Raw genomic sequence first — 20,562 nt, 5'->3', positions numbered from 1 at the left:
GTTGGTAGTTTACACTGCAATGAGCTCAGTCCAGACAACTCTGCACTGGGAGTTTACACTGAGCTCAGTCCAGATTATTCTACACTGGGAGTTTACACTGTGCTCAATCCAGATTGTTCTACACTGGGAGTTTACACTGTGCTCACTCCAGATTATTCTACACTGGGAGTTTACACTGTGCTCAGTCCAGACCATGCTACACTGGGAGTTTACACTGAGCTCAGTGCAGATTATTCTACACTGGGAGTTTACACTAAAATCAATGCATATTATTCTACACTGGGAGTTTATACTGTGCTCGGAATAATTTGGACTGAGCACAGTGTAAATTCCCATTGTAGTAGTCCCATTGTAGTATTCATTGGTAGTTTACACTGAACTCAATTCACACTATAACATTGTTGGTAGTTTACACTGAAATGAGCTCAGTCCAGACAACTCTACACTGGGAGTTTACACTGAGCTCAGTCCAGATTATTCTACACTAGAAGATTACACTGAGCTCATACTTACTGCGTCAGCCATGTTCACTACGGCTTTCGCAAAGTTCCGTGTCTGAGCAGTAGACCTGCGCATCTGAACAAACTGAGAAATACAGGAGAGGGGTGGCTTAGTTACTGAGACACACACACACACACACACTTACTCACGCACACACACACACTCACTCATGTGCACACACACACACACACACACACACACACACACACACACACACACACACACACTCACTCATGTGCACACACACACACACACACACACACACACACACACTTACGCACACACACACACTCACTCATGTGCACACACACACACTTACTCACGCACACACACACACTCACTCATGTGCACACACACACACACTTACTCACACACACACACACACTCACTCATGTGCACACACACACACACACACACACACACACACACACACACTTACTCACGCGCAAACACACACTCACTCATGTGCACACACACACACACACACACACACACACACACACACTTACTCACGCACACACACACACTCACTCATGTGCACACACACACACACACACACACACACTTACTCATGCACACACACACACACTCACTCATATGCACACACACACACACACACACACTTACTCACGCACACACACACACACTCACTCATGTGCACACACACACACACACACACACTCACTCATGTGCACACACACACACACACACACACACTTACTCACGCGCACACACACACTCACTCATGTGCACACACACACACACACACACACACTTACTCACGCACACACACACACTCACTCATGTGCACACACACACACACACACACACACACACACACACACATGCACACACACGCGCGCTGACACACACACACACTTACTCACGCGCACACACACACTCTCGTGCACACACACACACACACACGCTGACACACACTGACACACTCACTCACATGTGCGCGCACACACACACACACACACACACACACACGCGCGCGCGCTGACACACACACACACACACACGCGCGCGCGCGCTGACACACACACACACACACACGCGCGCTGACACACACACACACACACACACACACTCACATGTGCACACACACACACACACACACACACACACACACACACACAGACACACTCACGCTCACATGTGCACACACACACACACACACACACACACACACACAGCTAACTCATCTTACCAGGTCATAGTCATTCACCACCAGCAGTTCAACATATTTGGTCTCGGTTTGGACAGTCCGCGGTGCCCTACGGATCTGCAGGGTTACACAGACTACACACATTCAGTATTACACACTCAGTGTTACACATTCAGGGCTCCAATTTTGTGGCTGTGCTGGGGTGTCAAAGCTATCTAACACTGCATTTTACTCATTTCGTGGGGTTTGTGCACATTTATGGGCGTTTGTTAATTTGGTGGACAGAAATAAACGTCCCTGTGACACGCTAGAGGAGCAGCACTACAGGGGTGTGACATTTCAGATGCATGCAGCGTTAGTTTGGAGCTCGTTTTGGCGTAAAACAGCGCTTGCACTACCGCCTCCTCAGATACAAGTGCAGCACGGTGTTCTCCTCACTTTAAACAGGCACAGAAAGATTTCAATTTCTCATTACAGGACTCTGACCATGCTAAAAAAAGTACCCCACTAAAAATATCTCCCAATTATGACCTAAAAAACATTTTTTGTAAGAAAAAACAATTCTAATTCATTTTGAAGCAGTTGTATCATTACACATTATATATTATAATTACATAATTTAAATAATTTGTCATCACAATGTAAATATTAATTTTATTCTCATCACAGTGAACAGCAAAAATAATAATGACAATAATAATATGTATTATCATCAAGTGCCATATATTATCAAGTGACAAATTCACAGTGCGTAGTGTCACCGGCACAATCTTGGCTTTTAAAGGGAACGAAAGGAGTTAATCTGATTGGATATTGTGGCGGCACACCTTACCACACCTGCTGGTCATGTGATGAGTCTAACCACACCCTCTGATCGTGTGATCCGACATCTTTTTGTAACTGCGTCACTCTTCACCAGATTATTGCGTCTACACTTGTCATGAAACTATCAAACATTTCTGCCACGTTCACATGTACCTGTGTGATGGCCTTTTTTTCTGCACTTATGCTGAGCCCACAGATATAGAGCCCTCACTGTTAAACACTCACTGATACACACATATTGTGTATTGTTTTGGCCCGGCCTCAGCTGTCCTAAACTGTTCTTTAGCTTGTAATTCAGTTCATTTTCTGGTGAATAAATATTTTATGTGCAAGCCCATGACCCCAAAGTCAAAGTCCACCTGTCTTTTTGTCCTCCTCAACCCATCTGTGAAGACGGGCCAGTCTGTCTCTGTAGACCCGGGGGCATCATCGTCACTGGCAGAACCACCCTCCGAGTTACTGCTCCCTGTGCATTCTGACAGTGACGACATACAGAGAAAGAGAGAGAGAGAGAGAGAGAGAGAGAGTGAGGAAGCTGGGGCAGGGGCAAGATGTAAACCATCCCAAACCAAAGTATCCTGTCATTAGTTTTCAGCCACTCAGTTGAGAAATCTATGAGTGCCCAGAGACCCGTGCACTAAATCAATAATCCACAGACCAAGAGAAAAAAGAGAGGAAGAGGATAATCAGGCGTGTACATAGAGCGTGTACAGAGGGGATGTACATAGAGCGTGTACAGAAGGGCTGTACATAGAGCGTGTACAGAGGGGATGTACATAGAGCGTGTACAGAGGGGATGTACATAGAGCGTGTACAGAAGGGCTGTACATAGAGCACGTACAGAGGGGATGTACAGAGGGGCTGTACATAGAGCGTGTACAGAAGGGCTGTACATAGAGCGTGTACAGAGGGGCTGTACATAGAGCGTGTACAGAGGGGCTGTACATAGAGCACGTACAGAGGGGATGTACAGTGGGGATGTACATAGAGCGTGTACAGAAGGGCTGTACATAGAGCGTGTACAGAAGGGCTGTACATAGAGCGTGTACAGAGGGGTCGTACATAGAGCACGTACAGAGGGGATGTACAGAGGGGCTGTACATAGAGCATGTACAGAAGGGCTGTACATAGAGCGTGTACAGAGGGGCTGTACATAGAGCGCGTACAGAGGGGCTGTACATAGAGCACGTACAGAGGGGCTGTACATAGAGCTGGTACAGGGTGTACATAGAGCGTGTACAGAGGGGCTGTACATAGAGCGTGTACAGAAGGGCTGTACATAGAGCGTGTACAGAGGGGCTGTATGGACAGTGGTAGCTCAGTGATTAAGGTACTTGACTTGTAATCAGAAGGTTGCCAGTTCAAGTTCCACCACTGCCAAGTTGCTGCTGTTGAGCCCCTGAACAAGGCCCTTAACCCTCAAGTGCTCAAGTTGCACTCAGTCATAATTGTAAGTTGCTTTGGATAAAATTGTCAGCCAAATGCTGTAAATACAGAGAGGATGTACAATGATTATGATTTGAAGAAAATACAAATTCAGTCCTGATGGAGAAACATATATTTATAATTGTGTGAGGGGAGTGTGTTCCTGGTCTAAGGGGGTACAATCTATCAACTGGTTTTAACAGACATGCCTGCCTCCAACACACCTGCTTCTACTCTAACAAACCTGCCTCTAATATTCAGGTGAGCTACTAGATAAGGAGATCAGGTGAACTAGATCAAGGCTGTAATTAAACTTAGTGTGTTTGTACATTTTACCTGAGCAGAACGGCTTCGTAAGTTGCACGTCTGGCATTCTGTACACAACATGAACGTTCCGTTCCTGCACACAAGAGAAGGATGAAAGGCCTTTTGGACAGCCACTCCAGCAAGCACACTGCACACTAGTCACTATACACTGCACATTACACACTACACACTAGTCACTATACACTACACAGTACACACTGCACACCGCACAGTACACACTGCATTCTGAGCTAGTTATGAGCAGCAATCTGTGATGGCTTCATCGGTTCTGCAAGACATGCTGTGTTGCATACAGGACCTTACTTACACCTGTTAATACAGGTGTACGTAAGAAATCTGAAGACCCTTCACCTTGACTGTGCTTTTAGTGATGTGACACAAATCAGTTTGAAAAGTCACTCCCCTCCTATAAAAATGTACACGTGTAAACTGCCATAAACTACATGCCAGCAAAATGCAAATCCATTCCTCCCAAAATGTTTGCGGTCTGGCGTGAAGCACACGGCTCATCTGAGCGTCCAGCTCGTCTGAGTGCTACTCACAGGGCCATTAGAGCCAAGTCACAACAGCACCATATATTATTCATCTACTCCACCAGACAGAGATAGATAATAAGTGCATAACAGCATGACAACAATGTTAAATACTTTATGGAAAAAAACATTAAGTCATGCACACAAGGGCAGAAGGAGTCAGTAGAGTGGGAGAGAGAGACAGAGAGACCAACAAAGACAGAGGCAGAAAGAGACAGCGGGAGGGTGAGAGAGAGACACACACACACACACACACACACAAAATGAGACAGAGAGAGAGAAAGGAAGCAATATCGATCAACCCATCATTGCAGTTCCACGGTACTGTGCTTACATTACACTGTGCTCTAATGGGAATAATTCTCTCTCTCTCTCTCTCTCTCTCTCTCTCTCTCTCTCTCTCTCGTTCTCCCTCTCTCCTCCCACCCTCTCTGTCTCTCTCGCCCTCTCTTCTCGGGGGAAGTCATACGGGGACTGGGCAGGGCTTCTAACAGGTAGCAGACGTTCCTGCTGCCACTGTGCCCCTGGACAGTCACTGCGGAGAATCTGATCTCCTCCCCTGCTCTTTCATCTCTGCGCCCTCGAGCACGTTCAGCGGAGGAGCGGTGAGCAGGCTGTAGGATGTGAGCTTGGGATTGGGTGTCAAACCTGTTTTTTCCTTACCGCAACAGACAGATAAAATAACACTGAACTTTACTCTGGACAGAAGAGACAGAAAGATGAGGGGGAGAGAGAGAGTGTGAAAGGCAGAGAGAAAGAGAAAGAGATGGGGACTGACCTGTTTGTTGGAGCGCTGCATGGGTTCAATTCCATAAGAAAAGTTGCCATCGAAGAACATACCCCTGCACACACACACACACACACACACACACACACACACACACACACAGAGCAAGCAGAGGAGTCACTCATATGACCTTCAGAAATGTTCTTTTTAATCTATGGTTTGGGCCCCAGGGAGTCTCTATAAACTCCTCTGTGAGTGGTTGACAGGATGCAAATGTGTCTGATCTTAGCTTCTAGTTCCCTCACACAGTTCCACATTTATCCCTGATCCCAGATCAGCTCTCTACATACGTGGGTTATCCCTGATCATCCTACTGCGTATGTGTAGATTTGCGTATGTAGTAACATTTACAGTTCAGGAGAGATCACGAGTGTAATGACAGGACATGGTGATCAGTATGATCAGAAATTAAACGTTTACTGTCACCAAGGTATTTCTGGACCCACTTGTACAATATTGCCTTAGTCTCTGTGTAATTCACACATTGTTGTTTTGAGTTAAAAATCACGTTCAACAATCTGTGTCTAAAACATATCTTTGTTCATAGTCTCTTGAATATTTATATAAATGTTAGGTGTGATTTTGTAAAGATATTGTCATATATTGTTAGTTTATATGAACAGATATGTATAATGTGTATAAAGGTGGGGGTGTAGTTGGAGCTAGAGTGTAGGTGTAGTGCTAGAGTGTAGGTATAGGGGTAGTTGTGCTTGAGTGTAAGTGGAGATGTAGTTGGAGCTAGAGTGTAAGTGAGGGTGTAGTTGGAGTTAGAGTGTAAGTGAGGGTGTAGTTGGAGTTAGAGTGTAAGTGAGGGTGTAGTTGGAGCTAGAGTGTAGGTGGAGGTGTAGTTGGAGCTAGAGTGTAGGTGGAGGTGTAGTTGGAGCTAGAGTGTAGGTGGAGGTGTAGTTGGAGCTAGAGTGTAGGTGGAGGTGTAGTTGGAGCTCACCGGAGGCCGTGGCAGGTGGAGACAGCAGCCCAGGAGTCCTTTAGCCCTCGCACTACACCATGATAATAGCACAGCTCTCCACCCTAAAATACCGCCTCACAGTCAGAACCCACACAAACGCTCCTGGTAATACATTTATACAAGTAGAACCCACACAAACGCTCCTGGTAATACATTCATACACTTAGAACCCACACAAACACTCCTGGTAATACATTTATACAAGTAGAACCCACACAAACACTCCTGGTAATACATTTATACAAGTAGAACCCACACAAACACTCCTGGTAATACATTTATACAAGTAGAACCCACACAAACGCTCCTGGTAATACATTTATACACTTAGAACCTACACAAATATACTTTCATTAATATTCCCACTATATATATTCAAAATTCAAAGAAAATCTTTTATTAATTCACACAGACATTTCTGATAATAGTCATATTAATACACTCACAACTCCCACAAAACACTGCTATTAATACATGAATACTATCAGACACACACACACGCGCAGGCGCACGCACACACAAACAGTGCAAGTGGGTCATGTTCGGAGGACAGTTAAACCAGAGTAGTACTGATACTGTCTTTGGTAACATGTAGAGTCATTCAAACCACTGAACCATTACAAGTTCTCACTACAGAACTCTCAACTATCATCTGTGCGTGTGTGTGTGTGCGCGCGTGTGTGTGTGTGTGTGGGGGGGGGGCTGCACACGTGCATCTGTGTATGCATGTGTGTTTGCGTGTGTGTTTGCTTGTGTGCATGCACATACATGTGTGTGTTATACTAAAGGTTGTATATACTTGCACAAACCCACCAACTGTAAAAAATAAAACACAGTATCCTAGTGTCAGACACCCTCCTAGTGTCAGACGTAACCAAGGAAACCTTTCCCTCATTAAAATTCATCAAATCATTTTGCCAGACACCATAACACACCACTGCAGTAAAACACTTCGGTCAAACACCAGAAGGACACAGAAGCACATACACGCACGTCTCACACACACACCCATACACTCTCATACTACACCTCACAGATATCTGCTTCTTGAGTCCGTCACTTCATTTGATGCACAGTTGCCAACTTAGTGGTGCTACTGACTACAGCTACTCTCTACTAGAGAGAGAGAGTGTGACAGCTCATCCCTCAAAAGCAGCTACTCTCTTCAAGAGTGTTGTGTTGTTCGGTTTTTGCCCCGTGACTGTACTTCCACAGCTGTCAGCACTGAAAGGGTGTCCATCATCAAAGCAAATACTGAATAAAAGTGATTCTAATTTCTCACAATATATAGAGTCTTGCTATTACCACACTATTACTGCACTATTACCACACTATTACTGCACTATTAAAACAAAATCTCTCTCTCTCTCTCTCTCTCTCTCTCTCTCACACACACACACACACACACACACACACACATTTATCTGTGTGTGTCTATGACTTGGGTGGTAAAAGTGGATTGGAACTGCCTGTTGGCAGTTGTCATGGCAACAGTGCTCTGATTGGCTGTGTGGGTGTGCAGGGCTGACAGCCTATGGTAGGAGGAGCAGACATTTTCCCAGAGTCCTTTGCTACACCAGTGTGAGGGATTCACAAGTGCAGACTCTTGTGTGTGTGTGTGTGTGTGTGTGTGTGTGTATGCATGTATGTGTGCATGTGCGTATGTTTGTGTGTATAAGTGTATGTTTGGTGTCTCTTAATGAGCTTGTGGTGGGATGTAATCACACACAACTAAATGCACGCCATGTATACATCCAAAAGGTTGCACATCAAGGCAAGTTAACATACAATGACTTGGTACAGTATGGGAGATCCCTCGACTAGACCTGCATCCTCTTCCCCAACCCCATCCATCTCTCCCCAACCCCATCCGTCTCTCCCCTGACCCTATCCGTCTCTCCCCTGACCACTGACGGTTTCTGTCAGTGGTCTACACTCACAACTACTACATTTTTATCCCTTTCCTTCCCACTGCAGACCCGGTAACTTTTCCTCAGATTTATAATGACTCAACTAACCAGCAAAATTAACCTTTCCTTATGGATTTGGGCATATATATATATATATATATATATTTACAATATAAATATATTTACAGTATACATATATTTACAGTACACATTGGGCTATATACTCTACACTGTTCAAGAAGCCACTTTGCTCTTGAGTTTGGTGTGTATGTAGGTGTATATGTGTGTGTGTGTTCATTTGACCAAATCATTTAACTGTAGTGGTGTGTTATGAAGGTTAACAAAGTGATTTGATGAATTTTTAATGATGGCAAGAAGGTTGCCTTGGTTACTACAGTTTGACAGTAAGACGTCATTTATTTATGATTTTTCAAGTGTCAGGCCAGCTCAGTAGCTCACTGCTCCACGTAACATCCAAAACACAAGCCATAACACCCTGTTCATCCTACGCGCTTAGTCACTCAGAACACAAGTTGTAACAATAAAAGACAAACAACAGAAACAACAGCAGAAACAATAGAGAAACAATGGAGAAAGACGTGTGACAAACACGTCTTTCTCTGACAATCACATTCCACTGTCACTGGGGAAAAATGGCTGATAATGGTAAAAAGAATACTGATGTGAGCATGTGTCATCCAGAAGTCATCCTTTGCAATTTAACCCGTCAGAACGTAAGGCTATTGTGCTAATCCACTGTGCCGATGCACTGCGCTAATTTGCGATGCCTGTGACATCAGATTGGGAACAACGTTTTAGCCTGAGCTGATGTTACAGACTGAGTTGATGTCACATTAGCACAATGGATTGGAATGGATCTGTGACATCACTTCAGAAACAGTAGATCAGCACAATGGATCACAATGGAGCAAACATTCAGTGTACTTCTAGCGTAACAGAAAACATAAATGAAAGGCTTTGACTTGCAATTAATTTCACATTAAATAAAATTGCAGTACATAACTCATTTGAGAATAAATTATTCTTATTGTCATTTACTATTGAATTTCTGGTCACCTATACTTTTAATACTTCATACTGTATTTTGGGGACGTAAAGAATCAAAGTTTGTCTCCTATGCTCACCATCACCCACCATTAACTAGTATATTTGTTCCTGAAATTAAATTTTAAATCATATTTTGTTGTTAACTAAACCCATGCTGAATGGTTCTGGTTATAGACACACACACACACTGACACACACATAAAAACGCACTCACGCACTTACAAATATGCACATGTGCACTCACATACATTCCTACCTGGTTCTGAGATGGTGCTCCATATTCATCAAAATGTCGCTCCACATAATCTGATGACAAGAGATTACTGCAAACAGGTAAACACATACATGCGCACGCGCACACACACACACACACACACACACACACACACGCACGCACACGCACACACAGAATGCAACTCAGTAATTGCATGATTATCTGCGTAAAAGCAACTGTGGTTTCTGATAGTTTCTTACTCTAAAACTCAAAATATAGAATTTAACTTTATCTCCAGATCATGTACAGCTATTTCAATAGCCAATCACAGCTGAGCATTACATACAGAAACATTTCCTAATGAAAAGTCAAAGACATTCATAGACTGTACACTGTTGATGTCTGGTAACATTATGTTTTAACAACACATGATAATACTTCCTACTTGACCACTTAACAGGCATTCATGAGGGAATGGCACAAGTAAAGAATATTTGATTTAAAGAAGCAATGTGTGTGTGTGTGTGTGTGTGGGTGTGTGTGTGTCAGTGTACTTACTGGTTTAGTTCCAAGTCCAGAATAAAAGGCGTCCCAAAGGCCTCCACCAGGAAAGATATCTGAGCCAAATGGACTGGCTAAGTGTGAGTGAGTGAGTGAGACACAGACAGAAGATGGGGAGAAACGGGACAAATAGAGAGAGAGAGAGAGAGAGAGAGAGAGAGAGAGAGAGAGAGAGAGAGAGAGAGAGAGAGACAAGAATTGGGGGGAAGAAAAAGAGAGCAAGAACAAATAAGAGAATGACAGAGCAAAATTACTGGTCTTAAACTTTTATTTCTACATGTTACTTGTCAACTAGGGTCTGAAATAAGCAAATGAGCCACTTCTGACATTAAAGGTTCGCTCTGGAAAAATAACCTTATCCATTCATGTTGCCTTTACTAAAATGAGACTATTCATTATACTTTATAATCAAAACCTTAATCCTGATTAATGAACAATGTCACTGTGCAAGACGTGAATGAGAGGATGTATTTTTCATGACCAGAGTTAGTCTTCTAATTAAAGCACCCCTAAAGAAATTATCATATAATCATTTAAAGAAACCTAACATGCAGCATTATTATAGAAAGGGTAGAAATCAGTCTCATTCAGATTCTTCCCATGGGCAGAATGATCTAACAGTCATCAAAGGATTTCTGGGTAGAACACTGTCTGATGATCAGCAGATGATTCTGGGTAGAACACTGTCTGATGATTATCAGGTGATTTATGAGTAGAACATTGTCTGATGATCATCCGATGATTTCTGGGTAGAACACTGATGATCATCAGATGATTTCTGGGTAGAACACTGATGATCATCAGATGATTTCTGGGTAGAACACTGTCTGATGATCAGCAGATGATTCTGGGTAGAACACTGTCTGATGATCAGCAGATGATTTCTGGGTAGAACACTGTCTGATGATTATCAGGTGATTTATGAGTAGAACATTGTCTGATGATCATCAGGTGATTCTGGGTAAAACACTGTCTGATGATCAGCAGATGATTTCTGGGTAGAACACTGATGATCAGCAGATGATTTCTGGGTAGAACACTGTCTGATGATCAGCAGATGATTTCTGGGTAGAACACTGTCTGATGATCAGCAGATGATTTCTGGGTAGAACACTGTCTGATGATCAGCAGATGATTTCTGGGTAGAACACTGTCTGATGATCAGCAGATGATTTCTGGGTAGAACACTGTCTGATGATCAGCAGATGATTTCTGGGTAGAACACTGTCTGATGATTATCAGGTGATTTATGAGTAGAACATTGTCTGATGATCATCAGGTGATTCTGGGTAAAACACTGTCTGATGATCAGCAGATGATTTCTGGGTAGAACATCGATGGTCATCAAATGATTTCTGGGTAGAACACTGATGATCATCAGATGATTTCTGGGTAGAACATAGTCTGATGATCATCAGATAATTTCTGGGTAGAACATAGTCTGATGATCATCCGATGATTTCTGGGTAGAACACTGTCTGATGAGCATCAGATGATTTCTGGGTAGAACACTGTCTGATGATCATCAGATGATTTCTGGGTAGAACACTGTCTGATGATCATCAGATGATGTGTAAGTAACAGATAAAGCGAGACATACATCCAGGTTAGGTATGCATGCTGAAGCATGTGTCTTAGACCCGATGAAAGTGGCCAGTCACACAGCATTCAGCGGGAAATTCATTAGCGATTGGCTTGTGTTATCCCTCTACACACAGTGGAACTGATAAGATTTGTTGGATCATTTGCTTGTTGGTGCCTTTTGTGATGTGACACAGAAGGGGAAAGACCTTCATTTAAACTGCTCAAAATACCTGCAGTTCTAGCACTAGCACCACTGTAGTTCTGTTTTAAAAACAAAGTCTTATAATGTATCTTATAATAACTGGCAACAAGAACATGTCAATAGCTCTGTTCACACCATTTTTCTCAAAAGCATTCTTCACCACGTGCTGAAAGCACAAGGTGTCATAGAGGTAGAATCATAGAAGAGGCAGTGGTAGCTCCAGTGGTTAAGGTATTTGACTTGAAATTTGAAGGTTGCCAGTTTAAGCCATACCACTGTTGGGCACCTGAGCAAGGTCCTTAACCCTCAATTTGTATTCAGTCATAATTGTATGTTTTTTTGTATAAAAGCTAAAATGCCATGAATGTAATTGTAAACCAGGCCCTGCCTGGGGTGTATGTGCAGACAAAAATGTGCGCGGAACTGGTGCAGACGGGTCCGAGCTTGTGAGGAGATCCAGGTTTGGAGGCTCAGAGACTGCTTGTCTCAGAGAGCCACCAATCTGTAACTGGAGCTGTATACCTCTACAGGCCTGCAGCACTATTAAATGCATCCCACATGTTGAATAATTAAAAAACAAACCTATTATTGATTTGTTATGAATATGCGTTAGATATGTGAGAGGAGACAGGAGATGGAGAATGGTGAAGGGAGTCAGAAAGAGAGCAGAGGATGACAGAGACAAAGGGAGAAAGTGAGATGGATGTACATACTCATTTTCTCTTCACTTGTTCAATCACATCCATCTTTACCAGTCCTCCTCCTCTGGTTCTCTCTCTCTCTCTCTTTCCATCGCTCTTCCCCTGATCCCCACCCCTCTCGCTCACAAACAGTCCACGAAACCCTCATTACAGGGTGGCGGTGGACGCTGCAGAAGTTGGATGGAGTAACACACTCGTTTACATCCTCCTGGACACACTCCTGAACACACTCATTTACATGCTCCTGGACACACTCCTGAACACACTCGTTTACATCCTCCTGGACACACTCCTGAACACACTCATTTACATGCTCCTGAACACACTCATTTACATGCTCCTGGACACACTCCTGAACACACTCGTTTACATGCTCCTGGACACACTCCTGAACACACTCGTTTACATGCTCCTGGACACACTCCTGAACACACTCGTTTACATCCTCCTGGACACACTCCTGAACACACTCATTTACATGCTCCTGAACACACTCATTTACATCCTCCTGGACACACTCCTGAACACACTCATTTACATGCTCCTGGACACACTCCTGAACACACTCATTTACATCTTCCTGGACACACTAATGTACATCCTCTTGAACACACTCCTGTAACTGCTCCTGAACACCCTACTGTACACACTCCTGTACATCCTCATTTACTCATTCCTGTACATGTTCATTTACACTCCTGTGCGTGTGTGTGTGTGTGTGTGTGTGTGTAAAAAGTAGGACATGGGTCCTATTGGTCCTATTAGATACAGTATATCTTGTTCTTATATCTTGTGCAAGACCTTATAGCTCTCTTTCTCTCACACTGACACAGACACACACACACACATTCAGAGATTATTAACCCCCAACCCCTCCGCACCCTACACAGGTCTGATTAACTCTCTATAACCCCTAACTAACCTCCTCTATAACACCTAAGTCCCTTTAACCTCTAACTAACCTCTATAACCCCTGACTAACCACCTCTATAACCTACAACTAACCTCCTGTATAACCCCTAAGTCCCTTTAACCTCTAACTAACCTCTATAACCCCAACTAATCTCCTCTATAACCCCTAAGTCCCTTTAACCTCTAACTAACCTCTATAACCTACAACTAACCTCCTGTATAACCCCTAAGTCCCTTTAACCTCTAACTAACCTCTATAACCCCAACTAATCTCCTCTATAACCCCTAAGTCCCTTTAACCTCTAACTAACCTCTATAACCCCAACTAACCTCCTCTATAACCCCTAAGTCCCTTTAACCTCTAACCTAACCTCTATAACCCCTAACTAACCTCCTCTATAACCCCTAAGTCCCTTTAACCTCTAACCTAACCTCTATAACCCCTAACTAACCTCCTCTATAACCCCTAAGTCCCTTTAACCTCTAACCTAACCTCTATAACCCCTAACTAACCTCCTCTATAACCCCTAAGTTCCTTTAACCTCTAACTAACCTCTAAAACCCCTAACAAACCTCCTCTATAACCCCTAAGTTCCTTTAACCTCTAACTAACCTCTATAACCCCTGACTAACCACCTCTATAACCCCTAACTTCCTCTATAACCCCTGACTCTCTTTAACCTTTAACTAACCTCCTCTATAACCCCTGATTAACCTCTGCAATTTATCTTCTATCCAACTTCTTGAATAATGCATACTATTATGCATAGTTCTAGGCCTGCGCAATTTACCAGAAACACCTAAAAGTAAGATTAAGAATCCGTATGTCTAAAAATACATAGCTATCTCATTAACACGACTAATTTAATTTTTTAAACAAAAATTAAATTGAACATGTTTTAAAAGCTACCTTTACTAAAAGCTAGGATGTATTTGTCCGTTCATAATTCATCTTCTGTGATAACCAGGCATTTTAAAGCTTTAGATTTCACTGCACACTTTCCGTCATTAAAAAGCCATCGCTGTCTTCTCATTCCATACATCTTTTATGCTCAAAAACTAATGGCTAAGGTCGATTTTAAAGTAAAGAAAATGACTTGAAATAAAAGATAAACTATTCTGTTACAAAATGATGTTTAAAGCAGTTGAATGGCAACCTGGTGAGAGACATGTCCCAAAGCCATTCTTAGCAACACTCAGGAGATAGCCCCCCCCCCCCCTTTCCCTATTTCTCTCTCTCTCTCTCTCTCTCTCTCTCTCTCTCTCTCTCTCTCTCTCTCTCCTTCATCTCCCTTTGCTTTAAACATTAATGGTGAAATTCCTCAGCCTGCCAGTATCTGATGGAACCATGCCCGGATCCGTGGGTATAATTGGCCTGGATTTGCTCATCTGTCACTGCACTTCAAGTAAGGAACATTCTGATGTTACAGCTCCGGACTCAGACCACGTCTATTCTTTCTGCCTCCCTTACGCACACGCATGCACACACACACAAGCAACCCCAATGTATCTGCATGCACAAATGCACACGCAAGCATCAATGTGTCTGTGCACACACACGCGCACATGCACCCACATTGTATCTGCACATGCACACAGGCACGCAAACAACCCCAATGTATCTGTGTGTGTCTGCGCGGACACACACACACACACAACTAAAATGTATCTGTCCAAAATACATTTTGTTCTATACTGTGTGTAAATAATGCGATGAAAACCTAAATTAATAAGGGCACAATAGGATCAAACTGGAACCGTGGTTTAAATTACTGCACGAGTGATTATTTTCCGAGTGATTTGGCCATGACTGAACTAACCCTGAAGTAGTGCAAAATAAAATTAAATAGAAATAGAATAAACGTTTTGAATCATTATGTTTTGAGTCATTTTCACGTTGCGTGACTATATTGAAATTGTGAAACCCATTTTTACCGGTCATTTACAGGAAGCTGTTCACTCCTATTACATATATTACTTTAAAGTATACAATTACGGTATCTCAGAGATGCTGACTCTGCACTCTCCGAGTATAGGATGACATTAGTTTCCATTTTATGCGCCGCGGCGTTTAGATTTTCAGCTCGATCCAGACACGCAAGGTCACGCCACCCAACACCGACGTGGCGCAGAGGACATACGGACGAAGCGAAACACTCTTGCACTTTCAGGCCTTCGATGGCATAAGTGATATTTAAAGGAATCCGTGAAATGGGCATATTTGAGAACAGGTGCGAAAGTCTGGCATTTGGGCTAAAGGTTATGGAGCAGCTAAGATTTATCTTTCAGTCTGTAAGAAAACCGCCTACCTGAAGCTAAACTATTGTCAGTTACGCTCCACAAGTAACTCCATAACTTTAGTGCACGGTGCCTTGAAAAGAGCGTTTTATCTTTGCAACAGTAAATAACACACCTAATCAAGTTGCCTGTTGTGTGCATGCAGGTCACGTCTTTAAACGAGAAGTCACTCACGTGCGGGTCACCGGCGTGGGCCTTTACTCTGGTATCCAGGCGACGGTGCGCGAGCTCGTCCGCCGCGTCGCCGTGCTGCTGGAGCCGCTTGGGTTCCGTGAGCTCCTGCGCGTAACCCGCGCGGTCCCCGCGCCGTGCCGTCCCGTCCCGCGGCGCGAAGTCCCAGCCTTTGCCGTTCCGGACACAGGTGCAAAGACAACACGGGCCGACAGTTAGTCACGGGGACCGAGGGCCACTCGCGCGCGCACAAGCACGTTGCCTTTGATGTTGGTCCGCGACTGACGTTGGACGTTCAAATGTGCGCGTGGGGGAAACGCGCCGCCGCGGGCTTGCCTTCGGTGATGGGGACAGAAAATGGGGCCAGAGAGTGGAAAGAACTCAGACGTCACCTAAATTAGACCGAGTGTTGTCGCCTAAAGATGGTGCATGAGGGAAGGACCATCGGCCTAACTGTAGAGCTTAATAACTTAACTGTGGACCCCTGTACCCTGTTGGTGCAATAAACGAGGTTAAAGAAGGTGCCGGTTAAGGCACCGCACGCCACGCTTGCGCTTACCTGTCACGGCGAACCGAGCCGTAGCTGCAGCCCACAGAAGGCACTGCATCAGCAGCATGGTGCTCACATAGTCCCGCAGATCGGCGCCAAGCTGCCGCGTTAGGAGAACCGCACTCCGGCACGCAGAACCAGGGGCAGATTTGACGCTAAAAAACCCTGCAGCATGGAGACCGACTCTTATCTCTGTGGTGCGCCGTTTTTAAAGCACGAAACGGGCATCGCGATTGATGCAGGGAGTCGATATCACGTTCGCCGGAAAAAATGATCCAAACCAGCGTAGCATCTGAAAAAGAAAAAGGGAAAAAAAACAGGACACAAACGACACGGTTCACCGCAGGATTGGGGAAGCGAACGAAGACATGTTTTACAGCTGTGCTGCTCGCAGCTCGGCTTCGCTCAAACACGGCGAGGACAGTAAAGGATGTCGCGCGTTAAACCGTCGCGGAGTAGCCCAACCCGCCCTCCCTCTCCATTCGACACGCTTCGACGGGACTCCCACCCGCAACCTCCTCCTCGGCGCTTCAGACATTCAAAACTACAAGGATTCTACGTTTTCTCAACACTTCTTTTTATAACGTTTCTAATGATACATCACGCTCTGGCTGCATAGCCATTGACATGCGACAACGATCACAACGTTTATAAGATGTCCCCTTTCTGAAGACGTGATCCTCGCATTGTATTGCCGTGCGCCTTGGTTATAAGCAAATATTGAAAAGAGCAAGTGGGGTAATATGCAACATTCTTAAACAGACCGTAGCACGTTGGGGAGGGAGGTGAGGGGGGTAAACTCATTTAAATGAGTCAGTCAAAGTGCGGCTTTAACGCTGCATAATCAAACTTACATAAGCCCACATAACACTTTCTGTTCCAAATAGCGGCCAGGGCAGTTGCATCACGCGCGAACCGTCAAGTCCTTCGCGTACGAGCGTGGTGCAGCGATGAACAAATGGACAGAAACGCCGCAGATATCAGACATTCAGCTGCTCGGCGATATCTGCATTACGGGCGAGCCCAGAGGAGGATCATCGATTTCTGCAAATGCCCTACAGCCGCGGAAAGTTAACGCACTTAGTCAACAGCCGCTACGCGTGTTCCACTTCACCTTCTCGTGCGAGTTGTCTATAAACGCTGCGCGCGCGAGAACGCAGCTGTCACGCGGCCGCTACAGTTCACGCCGCAGTAGACGCGCGCTGGGCCATTGCGCTCGCCTTCGCTTTTAACAACTGAAGTTGCTCAAGAGCGTGTAACAAGTAGTAAATAAACTGCAAAATGTAGCACGGAGCGGAGCAACGGCACAGCATGTAATTGGGAGAGCGTGCAGTTTTTAAATATGCAAATTCGAGTTATATGTTACTGATCATTTTCAACCAGGCCATCTTAAAACGTGGTGTTAGAACAACAAAAAAGTCTCTAAAATATTATTAATAATGATTAAATATTAACGATTATTAAATATTAATAATTTCAAGAATCCAAGACCATGCAGGGTGTTTGGGTTGGCAAAGAGCCAGTTACACTGGTTATGGACAAAAGGTTATTTACTGAACTGAGCTACACGTCACACTGGCCAGACTGAATGCAGTTTGATTGATATATAGGAGCAAGCTGCAAAAACACTACATTCAAGCCTGACTGTACCATTCCCATTGGGAAAGAAATACATGCTGAAGGATTCCCTTAGGCTCCTGTCTTGCACTGAGCATTCCCATAGACTCCTGTTCTTGACCAAGTGCTTCCATAGGCTCCTGTTCTGGAGGTTCCTGCGATCTTGAGGCAGCCTGGGCCACTTGGACTCTGGGTAATGGGTGAAATCATGTCTACACCTGTCTAACACGTACGGGTTTGTTTATCAGAGCATAGTAGTGTGGATTCTCATTGGCTATTAAGACTGAAAACACATCTAATCCAAGACCTCTGTGCTCTTTGACAAAGACAACTGCTGAGAGAAAATCATATGAAATCATCCCAGATACTGCCATGGCTGTAGCTTGAAATAGCTGCTTCATAATGGCAGCAAAATGACCGGTTAGAAGAGTGATCAATGAAATAAGAAAATACACATGTGAAGCTAGTCATACTACAGCTGTTCATTTAGTTTATCCATTTACAACAGATGTCTATACTTTGAAATATGCTTATTTGGGTTAAAGAAATAAAAATACCTCGGATTGTCTACTTGATAATTTCCTTCCTTCTCAAGTGACAGCACCACCTGCTGTGGAAGGTAATAGGATTTCACTGCCATGCCAAACTGAAATATCAGCTAAGAGGAGGAAGATAACAGGACCCACCCACAAGCACTTAAGATGATTACAGGCATCTGCAGACCACTGGGACATATGACAGAAAAAAATAATTGTCTGATGTGAACCAACAACTAACAATAATTATTAGCATGGCACATGGAGAGAATTCTACTGAGAACACAAACCATTGTGAGTTTATAATACACAATGTCTGCAATCAAATTAAATTTAATATCCAAAAAGCAAAAGGGTATTTTAAAACAGTAGTTTGGAGCTTGCAGACATTGTTTTTCTACAGATTTTTATTATCAGCTTAATTTTTAATAGACATGTCTACACTGACAGATTTAAAAAAGGTACCACAGTTACTTTTCTGGACCAGTGAAAATTAATCTTAGACAGAGATGAGTCACTCTTGACGCTTCTGATCAAGAGCACAGCCTGGTTGAGGAAGACGCCTTTTATCAGAGAATTTAGCGTCAACAGTGAGCAGGCAGGATTAGCTACTACGGCCTTGGTCCTTGCATGCTTTCTTGCATTCAGTCATCATCCTACAGAATCCTAGATTATGATGGTCCTTGCATCTCTGACCTGGTACTGACTCAAAAACATTTCATAGTGAAGCTAAACTTTTATTTTTCTATATCCTCAGAGAAATTTGTTAATTTTGAAAATCCTGGAAACTTTAGGCAACAGTACTCAAACATCCTCAAATCATCACCCCAATCACCTATCTGCTTATAGAGAGCTATACTTCCAAATCATTTCAGCATTCTTAGTTTCCATGGTGTCAAGCCAACATTTGTTGATAATGGCCCACAATAATGTGTATGTCATTATATAGAGATCCCATTACACAATTTCCTGTATTTGTATATCCCATTATATACACACACAGCGGTGTCATTACGTTTTCCTGTGTTATGCATGTTATTATATACATAGAGAGATCTCATTAGACATTGTCCATTGTTTGTGTATGCCCTTATGTACACACCCAGGTGTCGTTACGTTGTCTTCTGTATGTTTGCGTATTCAATTATACATTTATAATGAAACAAGTGCTTATTTTACAATTTACAAGGTTTAATAGAACAGTAGCTAAAACGGTTCACCGATAACAGAACCCACCAAACAGAAGCTTGTTAATTGGAAAATGTAAAACGACACCTTGAAAGAAAAAAATTAAATGAGAGAAGTTCAGAAATGCAGATTTAGAAATGATTTTTCTACCCCAAGATATTTATCTATACTTCATCCTGCTAATATTTCATTGCCATCTAGCCTTAACATCTGAACAAGGGATCACTCACTTGCTCATCTCTAGCCTACCACATCTCCAGTGTTAAGACACCAAATACCTACAAGGTAAAGTTAATAAAAGCCTTGAGTGTTGACATGGGTAAACTCTTGACAAATTCTAAGCGACAGTTGCTCAGGTGGCAAAAATGTTCTAATGTCCCTCAACAAGAATTTGAGAATGCAATTCGTCACCTGGGATAAAATACATAACATTCTCATCAAACAGCAATTTCACAGTTTTCATAATAGCATTTGCACGACAAATCACATATAAAGCCAACTTCTCAAGAGCAAT

The 20,562-nt window shown here is 43.4% G+C and overlaps 1 protein-coding gene across 3 annotated transcripts in view; it reads right to left on the bottom strand.

Moving 5' to 3' along the window:
* Nucleotides 1-17,168, bottom strand: part of adam11 (ADAM metallopeptidase domain 11) — a 37,113-nt gene extending 19,945 nt beyond the window's left edge. For 2 of the 3 annotated variants that reach the window (XM_027029644.2, XM_027029643.2), the window contains exons 1-10: nucleotides 16,717-17,168; nucleotides 16,161-16,327; nucleotides 10,287-10,363; nucleotides 9,771-9,837; nucleotides 6,516-6,598; nucleotides 5,561-5,624; nucleotides 4,259-4,322; nucleotides 2,857-2,972; nucleotides 1,715-1,789; nucleotides 514-585 (exon numbers count right to left, since the gene is read on the bottom strand). In XM_027029644.2, the coding sequence (XP_026885445.2) occupies nucleotides 514-585; nucleotides 1,715-1,789; nucleotides 2,857-2,972; nucleotides 4,259-4,322; nucleotides 5,561-5,624; nucleotides 6,516-6,598; nucleotides 9,771-9,837; nucleotides 10,287-10,363; nucleotides 16,161-16,327; nucleotides 16,717-16,774 (843 nt within the window). In that variant the 5' untranslated portion in view covers nucleotides 16,775-17,168. Of the gene's footprint in view, nucleotides 1-513; nucleotides 586-1,714; nucleotides 1,790-2,856; nucleotides 2,973-4,258; nucleotides 4,323-5,560; nucleotides 5,625-6,515; nucleotides 6,599-7,565; nucleotides 7,878-9,770; nucleotides 9,838-10,286; nucleotides 10,364-16,160; nucleotides 16,328-16,716 lie in introns of those variants that run through there. The other variant, XM_027029645.2, reaches the window with a different exon arrangement.
* Between the last annotated feature and the right edge of the window lie 3,394 nt (nucleotides 17,169-20,562).

The sequence above is a fragment of the Electrophorus electricus genome, chromosome 14 (assembly GCF_013358815.1).
Source record: "Electrophorus electricus isolate fEleEle1 chromosome 14, fEleEle1.pri, whole genome shotgun sequence".
Taxonomy (NCBI): Eukaryota; Metazoa; Chordata; class Actinopteri; order Gymnotiformes; family Gymnotidae; genus Electrophorus; species Electrophorus electricus.
The sequence above is the reverse complement of the archived record's forward strand: the minus strand, read 5'-3'. Positions and strand labels throughout refer to the sequence as shown.